This window comes from Aulonocara sp. 'chitande type north' Nkhata Bay, linkage group LG4, assembly GCF_057382095.1.
Source record: "Aulonocara sp. 'chitande type north' Nkhata Bay isolate Kocher_YH1m ecotype deep benthic linkage group LG4, A_spYH_male_GT1.1, whole genome shotgun sequence".
NCBI classification, from domain to species: domain Eukaryota; kingdom Metazoa; phylum Chordata; class Actinopteri; order Cichliformes; family Cichlidae; genus Aulonocara; species Aulonocara sp. 'chitande type north' Nkhata Bay.
In genome coordinates, this window is record NC_141347.1 from 13,423,546 (window position 1) to 13,432,400 (window position 8,855).

General features: G+C 41.8%; 1 protein-coding gene and 1 long non-coding RNA gene across 3 annotated transcripts; one reads left to right on the forward strand and one right to left on the reverse strand.

The window, feature by feature from the left end:
• The first annotated feature begins 512 nt into the window (after positions 1-512).
• Positions 513-1,152, forward strand: LOC147332137 (uncharacterized). Its single transcript, XR_015128767.1, has 3 exons — positions 513-593; positions 827-942; positions 1,023-1,152. It is a non-coding gene; the product is annotated as an uncharacterized LOC147332137 (long non-coding RNA).
• Positions 1,153-5,437: 4,285 nt separating this feature from the next.
• On the reverse strand, positions 5,438-7,283 carry mgst1.2 (microsomal glutathione S-transferase 1.2). 2 transcript variants are annotated; one of them, XM_086288557.1, is made up of 5 exons: positions 7,179-7,273; positions 7,038-7,133; positions 6,638-6,770; positions 6,272-6,363; positions 5,438-5,792 (listed from the first exon to the last, which is right to left on the reverse strand). In XM_086288557.1, exons 3-5 carry the CDS (start codon positions 6,752-6,754, stop codon positions 5,546-5,548), a joined length of 456 nt encoding a protein of 151 aa, XP_086144683.1. In that variant the 5' UTR covers positions 6,755-6,770; positions 7,038-7,133; positions 7,179-7,273; the 3' UTR covers positions 5,438-5,545. The 2 variants fall into 2 exon arrangements, with proteins under 2 accessions (XP_086144683.1, XP_086144685.1); XM_086288559.1 differs by lacking the exon at positions 7,038-7,133 and having other exon boundaries at positions 7,179-7,283.
• Positions 7,284-8,855: the final 1,572 nt, after the last annotated feature.

Here is an 8,855-nt window from a genome sequence, read left to right on the forward strand (position 1 = left end):
CTGGTAGTTAGGCTTGCTGAGAAACTGTCTCTGCGTTTCATTGCAGACATGTCATAAGAGAGAGGCACTAAAAATGGACTTTGTTCAGTCCATTTAATTTGTTATTGCATAGCAACAGGAAGAATAGAGAATTTTTTCTACTGACACACAGATACTTCCCCCATCAGTTTGTTATTATGGTATAAAGATTAAAAAACTTTATTCTTATCACCTTTATTCATCTTTTATAGCCACGATAAGAGACAGTGAATCTTTAAAATTTACCAGTAAATGTCTGTTGCACAATTGGGTCATCCTAAGAAGTGAGAAAAGTTGGCATGTTTGCAAACTACTATACTTGCAAGAGTTCACTTTTAATAAAGTTCTTAATTTGTAAAACAAATAAACAAAAATATGTTTGCATTTTAATCATTTTACAAAAAAATCTTTCTATGTGATGTCATCTTTTTTTCTTTCTTTCTTTTTAAATTACTTTGTCCTGTGACTGTAATGGTAATAAAGCCGCTGGATGGAAGAGAATAAAGATAATGCAGCACCTGGAGGTGGAAAATAATCCAAAACCAATTGAACTACATCTGTGAAAGATAACAAAGGTAGTCTAGCATTTTAACATAATATGAAAGGTTTGCCAAACAGATTTTATGTTTTTCATCCAAGTGAGAATTTGTTGTATATTTTTTTTCTGCCTTGTTGTATATTTTTTTTCTGCCTCCTTCCTTTTGGTACCATATGCTTGTTTTATCTAGCTCTATATGTAATACTGCAGTAGTGCAAGTGTATTCTGACATGGCGTATTGGTGCATGGTTGCTCTTTACGTGGTTTCAGGTATGACCACTCTTTTAGTTGGAATCCCAGTAATGAAGTTTGCTACTCAGTGAGCAATAAAACTACAAGAAGACAGAGAGAAACTATGTCTGCATCAACTGCAGTTAGTGACAAAGGTAATATTTGTAATAATATAACAATTGTTTTTCTCTGATAGTGTCATTTTAATTCTTTTGTTTGTTTCTGTTTGTTTCAGTGCTGCCTGACCTCACGTTTGTGCTAACCGGTGAGCGAAATGCCATTGACTTTGGACCGAGAAACATTTTATTTGACCATGATGAAGAAAGAAATGCTGAACAATTTTCATCCAAACTATATGATTTGTGTGGCCGGCACATCTCGGTCATCAACATTCTTGGTCTGCAAAATATTGACAAAATTCCTTTAAACCAGGGAATTCATGCCTTTCTCTTACTGGTACCATATGGTCGGCATAGCAGCCATTACACCTCAGGGGTTCAGTGGCTTGAAAAAGCTTTTGGGAAAGGATCTCTTCCTTATGTAATGACTGTTGTGACTCGGTGGCCGGGTGAAAAATATGAAAGTGCACTGGCAGACCTGAAAGCTAACAGTAGATTTAGTGAAAAAAGATGCCACACGTGCACAAGAGGCATGATGGATGCCAACGAGATAATAGATCTCTTAGAGAAAATAGATGTCATGGTCTCTGAAAATGATTACCACTGCTACAGTAGACTCAAGCACATGAAGGAACATGAAGAGCTGGACCAAAAAGAAGAAATGGTCAAGAGAGGTGAGATTTTAATATGTGGCGGATTGATTTTGACACTTTATGAAAGTTTAGGTTCAAAGGGTTGTATTTTTGTTTTTAATTATCTGAACATTTGGATGTTGTAAAGTTCAAAAGTTTGACTTTACAGCAAACTTTACCACAGCTGTCAATCAAGGCAGCCAACAGAGCATGGCTGCTTTGAGGGCCAGGGCCAGTATTGCAGATAACAATACAGATACTGTTACTTTCAATCTATAAAGGCAGCTTATGTAGAAGAGAGCAGTGTGTCATGATTTATGACACGAATAATTACACGTTTTCAAATTCTGAATCAATTTTAATGATCACTAAATCACTGTGCCGGCTGCCCCAGAACCGGAGAGGCCCAATCAGTCTAGGATGGCTCAGCTGATGTCAGTCAAGCTCCCTTGTAAGACTGGCAGCAGGCTCAGAGCTGCTGTCTGCGCCTCTCCTGACAGCAGTAGCCCTGACCAGCCTCTCCAGCACCCAGGTTTGGCATTTGGCCTGGTCCTAAAGCCTGGCATCTGCACTTCTTTCGCTGCTGCATGCTCCCTGTGCACTGCGGCCATCTCTGCGTGGTCAGCACATCCAACATTGCAAGCTGGGTTTTGGCACCACTTGTAAACCCCAGTCACTTGCAGTCACTCAGTACGCTTGTAAAGAACTTTAATTATTCCTGTGATGACCAGACAGCTTTCCAGTTGTCACCACACCACACCCCTTCTACCTGGAACCAGCTGGACTGAAAAGGGAAGGGCGTAGTTGCCTGATGAGCTGCACCTGCCCTGCCATCCTCCCTGACCGTTCCCCTCAAGCCTGCTGCCTGCTGCTTCCCTGCAGTGGAGCCAAAGACCACACCTCAGCCACAGACTTCTCACAGAATTAAGTTTGAATTGTAATTCATGTACAACAACTTATGTATTTGCCATTAACACACAGTTATTAATAGGTTATCGAGGTAACTTTTCTTTTGCAAGTAAAGCTCTGACCTCGCTCTGACCTCATCTGTCAGGCTGTCCATCCCCACTGTGAACAGTGAATTTCACTCCTGCTGCAAACTTTACCACTGTCTCCCTGTCCTCATAGATGTACTGCAGCAGCCATTGTTTACATTCACAAAGAAATAGTGCAACTGCTTCTGACCTTCTCAACACACACTTTACTTGTCAGCACTTTAACATTGCTATCTTTCATCATACTAAACTGCTTTAATTCCTTTCCAGCTACAGCTCTCCTTCTAGCCAATTGCCTACACTGAATGTCAATTGCCTAAATACAGTGCAGGCAGTTATAATGTAGGCTGGATTTGTTACACAAAATTATATGTAATTACTAGGGGTGCAGCAATACTCGTATCGATATTGAACCGTTCGATACAGTGCTTTCGGTTTGGTATGCATATGTATCGAACAATACAACATTTTTAATTTATTTTATCAACTTTTCTTCTGACGATGCTGTCTGTGTTGAGAGCTCAGTGGATCTGCGTTCGACTACTCTGCCTAGGTTGCACTGTCGAGCGCAGATCCACTGAGCGCAGCGCAGGCTAGCGAGACAGAAGCTAAGCTCGTTGCAACATGGCAAATTGAACCTCCCCCCCTTCATTCAGATCTGGCGTTTGGAACTATTTTGGTTTTCATGTGAAGTATGACCCTGAAGGTAAGCGCATCATGGACAAAAGCAAAACAGTATGTCGGATGTGCCACGCAATGCTCAATTACATTGGATGGGAACTAGTGCGTTAGCGCAGTTAGCTCGTTAACGTGTTGACGCCGTCCAGCACCAAGCACGGGGCGATCTGCGGTAACTCGTTAACGGAGATTTGCAGCGTTATGGCGTTAATATCATTTAAACGAGATTAACGCTGACAGCACTAGTGGGAACACAATGATTATGACTGCACATTTATGCTGACACCATCCTAGTGCAAAGACAAGTGGAAGCAGACAAAAAACAACAAGCATGCATGCTACAAAATTTACCAGAGTCATTTTGAGTTAAAATATATATTTTTAATTTTAATAAATGACAAATTAAAAAGGCATGAATATTTTTTGTATCAAAAAATATTGAACCGTGACACCAAAGTATCGAACTGAACCGTCCTGTGAATTTTGTGTATCGTTGCCCCCATTGTAATTACAGGGTACCCTGTCGCAGGTGTCACAGGTGACCCCATAATATGGCCTGCACCCCATAAAGGACAGGGTACTTACAGTGTAGTTGTTTCCTGCAACAACCTGACTTGCCTCCACGCCACCCTGGGAGCTCACTGTGCCACCCATCCTCAGCAGCAGGCCAGAGACCCCCTGCCCCCGGTCCTCTGTTCGAGGCAACTGTCTGCAGGAGAAAAGGAAGGGAGAAGTTAGGCGTGAACAGCAGCGGCTCCCCACAGAGAGTCCATTTTACCTGCACAAACGCCGCATTGGCACTGCTTCGTCCACTGGACCAGGTCCGGGGCACCTTTCCGGGTGAAATCAGTTAAGGGATTGGTGAGGTCCTCAACACAAACCGGCAACAGTAGCCGGCCAGCTTGGGCACCCCAAGTGGTACCCCAAATACTATACGTCCAACTGCACACTTCTTGAGGTTGGCCGTGAGCCCTGCCTGCCTCAGAGACTCCAGGATCGCAGCCACCCACCACACATGCTCCGCCCACATGTCACTGTAGATGATTACATCATCTAGGTAGGCGGCAGCATATGGCCGCAGCACCCGGTCCATGAAACGCTAGAAGGTGGCAGGGGCCCCGAACAAGCCGAACGAAAGTGTAACGAATTGGTACAAACTGTAAAGAGTGGAGAAGGCCGTTTTTTCCTTGGACTGCAGACAAGGGAATCTGCCAGTAGCCACTGATCAAATCTAGTGTCGTGAAAAAGTGAGCAGTGCCCAACTCGTCCAGCGGCTCATCGACCCTGGGCATTGGGTACGCATCAAAACGTGACACCTCGTTCACCTTGTGATAATCGACACAGAACAGTATAGAACCATCCTCCTTCACGACCAGAACAATGGGCCTACACCACGCACTGTGCAACTCGTCTATTACTCACAACTTCAGCATTTCGCTCTATTCCCACTGAACTACTTGTCTTTTATGTTCAGGCAGCCTGTAGGGCCATGAATGCACCATCACACCAGGCTGCATATCAAAATGGTGCTCCATGAGAGACGTACGGCCGGGTAGGGGGTAGAACACATCAGCAAAGCGCTGTTGCAATGCAGCAACATCCACAATGGAGGGAGGCGGGAATGTTGGAATTTGGAACCAATGTGATCTCGGACCCTCCCAAGGACGCACAACACGGTCCATGTGGTGACAGCGCTTTTATTGTTACAATAATCCAACTGTGGTTTCAGCACACTGGCATGGGACACCTAACCCGTTCAGCCATCACGCACACACCACTGCCTCGTCGAATGTCACTGCAAAAGTTAATCACCTCGCCAGGCACACCTGTTCACCCCGCCTCTGCAGCAGGCCGGAGACCACATGTCTGCCACACAAAACTATATCAATAACCGCCAAACAGCTAAAACAGTAAATGATAGTATGTAAAAAGATTCCACATAAACATGTAAACACAAGTACTGTAACCCCCCCCCCCCCCACAAGACAGCTCGAACGCAGTCAAGCTTTGTTTTTATACATAGATATAAAAATATGGATATGTGCAGATAAAGATCATAATTATAATATTTCTGACTGAGTCAAAAGTGAATTAAATTGAATCAGAAATCGAATCAAATCGGGACCTTGTAAATCAGTTATAGGAATCAGTGATGATACCCAGCCCTATTCTTCAGTACCTTAAGAAAACCCACACACATTTTGTTCATTTCCAACAAACAAAAGGTTATGCAAAGAATGTTTATTTGTCAAGCTCACAGATTGATGCAGCAAGAGAAAAGTAAACACATGCATATGTCTTTAAGAAAGTCAGCTCTATGGGCAAGCATGTTTTCTACAGGAAAAGAACTGTGTTGAGCACTCTGTAAGCCATTGAGAAGGTGACCAGCATGCCCACGACCCAGGACAGAGCCCTGCTCGGCTGAGGCAGAGCGCCAATGTAGGCAATGGTGTGGAAGATCCGAGCGCCAGCGAAAATACGAAAGTGAAGAAGAGCGACAGAAAGCTCGGGTCCAGTCAGAGCATAAAGGAGGCCGACAATCACGAAGGGAATAATGTTCTCCAGGTCATTCTGGTGACACCTAGAGGACAAAACAAACAGAGGTTTAGCAACTGCGATGGCCACATTATTAGTAACAGTAGGCACGACTAATTTACACAATTTATTATACACATTTATGTTTTTTGGTAGTGTCTGTCCAAAGAATATCAAACACGCCCTAAAACCCTAAAACACCCCCCCCCCCCCCCCCCCAAAAAAAAAAAAACCCCAAACAAACAAACATGATATTTTCTTAACTTCTTTAGATCAACCGTTGTTCTAAAGCAGGGGCGTCGAACTCCAGGCCTCGAGGGCTGGTGTCCTGATTAGTTCATTACCTCTGGAGAACTTCAAGACATGTTGAGGAGGTCATTTAGCCATGTAAATCAGCTGTGATGGATCAAGGACACATCTAAAACCTGCAGGATACTGGCCCTCGAGTCCTGGAGTTCGACACCTGTGTTCTAAAGACACATCAGGATTCTGTAGTATCTGAATTTTAGGGCCAGATTATCTCACCTTCGAACTCGTTCTACATCTGGGTGAGTTTTCAGCAGCTTCTTCTTTTCCTCTGCAGACTTTCTGGCTACATCCTCTTCATTAGAGAAAGACTTTAAAAAATAGAGAATACAAGTGTTTGTTTCTACCAGGACTTATCACAATAATATATCAGGTTGAAAGGATCAACACTGAGAAGTGAGGATGGTTCGGGAGCAGTTATGCATTTCTTTATTCTTTAGTTATGTAATTCTTTATTTTTCTTAAACCAACATGAGTCTTGTAAATTTTGAACTTGCAGTTTTATAAAACCAGGACAAAAAAGCAACTAAGCTAATCTTACAGAGAAATACCCAAAATGTAGAACATGCTGGCATTTGAACTCACCCCTCTGGTGAAGCGGTAGTATCCAGTCATTGGCCCCATCAGTAGCATCTTCACAACAACAATAACTGCATATGTACTGAAAGCCCTCACTACCTCATTTTCCATCAGCTCTGTCATCTCTGCTGATTTACAGCTGAAGAATGAAGAAAAGAAGGAAGTTTGTTTACCTTCCTATTAAAGCAAGTTTACTTCAAATTTAAATCTATTTGTAGTTTCTGTGTTTTTTAGAGGGTGTATACCCAACACAAAGTACCACTGTGAAAATAACTCAATCCAAAATAGTAAAATATTTAATGCTAAACTATTCATACACCATTTAAGCATCAAATAGGACCGACTGCACTCATAACCATAATATAAAGCATATAAGACAGTGCTATCAGTAAGACTACAAACTTACTAAAATGCACAAGGACCAACTGAAGTGGCAAATATGAAAGGATGAGTAGTAGCACAGCAGCAGAGCAAACGCACCAAAACCAGTTTCAGCTTGACACTGTTTGTTGATTCAAAGCACAGGTAGTTTATCAGGTTTACTTACTTTGCGCGGTGACTCTGCAGAAAACAAGCAAGTCTGGATCTGTTGCACAAGAAGAATCTCAACTGTTACCCAGTTATCTCTGGGGGCAGGGCAAGTACAAAGGTGCTGTCATAGTTTGCAGCAAGAAACATGGCCCAAATGCAAAACGCAAAGGCAGATGAGATAAAGAAAAAAGAAAATATTTTTGTTAGGCAGTAGGCAGCAGTTCAAGTGTAATGCAACTAAACTCAAAAGCCACAAAGTTCATGCAGAAAAGTTCACTTTCTATATGTCTGTGAAGGTTCAGAAAGAAAAGTGTCTGGACCTAAAAGAAGTCTAGATGCTTTTCTTTCCGAGCTCCTTAGACTACACGTTCTATACTTGAGTCTAATCTGCTGCCAAATCTCTTTTATTCTGCTGGAACTGCAGCTATTAGAACACCAAACACACACCAAGAATGTTTAATCATTCAAATTAATTTGACATTGAACTGCCAGCAAATGAAAGAGACTTCCACATCTAATTTATTTGGCTGTTCAACACTAAGATTTAATGTTTAAATGTCACCAGTTGAAAGTTTTCAGACCTCAAATATGCAGCAATCACCCTGTTTGTTGTTGGTTTTACACATGTAAATACTTTTTTTTTAAACATAAATATCTTCAAAAATAAGACTTCATGTAAATTTAAAGCTACAATAACTGTATTTTAATTTACTGTCCAACAGAATTTTTTGAATTAAGGAAAAAGTAAATTTCCATTATTTTAGAGTATTCCTCCGGTGCAACTAACTAAATTAAAGACTAACTTCAAGTTGCCAAAACCACAGTAACTGCAAAAACTACATCATAACATTGCAGTCCTTTATTTTATAAATAAGCATATGACTTTGTAATGGGTGTGAAATTGTATTGAAAGTGAACAAATGGTAAATGGTGTCTTGACACGTATTTCCTCTTATAGAGGAGTGGCTTTAAGCCTCCATGAGTTTTGGCAGAGAGCCAACAGGAAACAGTGACTTCTTTATTCGTTTTAACCTGATGGTGTAAGCTAATGTGACAAAGTGGTTAGGCATGAACTCATTTACTACTTGTCCCTTAACCATATTGATAATTTATTTCCTTGTTATTTTACCTTCAGCCATAATGCTTTAATTTAGACATTGCTGGTGTAACTGTCATTTGAATTTTCTCCTGTTCACAGGCAAATGTCTGGTAAATTATGTTTCTTTATGTTACTTTGGTTATACTTACCATGTTTGTCCATTTATTCAGGTCCTATATTTAAGACAGGTATATGGGAAGGGCCGCCCCAGTACTTCCTGTTTATATAGAGTCATGAGGTCATTGATTGCATCACTGGGTGTAACCAAATGAAGGGTTTTCATTTTGTATAGTATTGTTTATTTTCTTTAAAGTTGCCTTTTTAGTTATATTGTATGCAATGTTTTACTTTTCAAACCATTTAGCTTTGTTTAGAATTGTATTGTTTGGTCTGACCTATTTGTTTCAATGGTAGCGACTAACGAGGTTCAGGTGTGGGGCGATCGTGGCTCAAGAGTTGGGAGTTCGCCTTGTAATCGGAAGGTTGCCGGTTCGAGCCCCGGCTCGGACAGTCTCGGTCGTTGTGTCCTTGGGCAAGACACTTCACCCGTTGCCTACTGGTGGTGGTCAGAGGGCCCGGTGGCGCCAGTGTCCG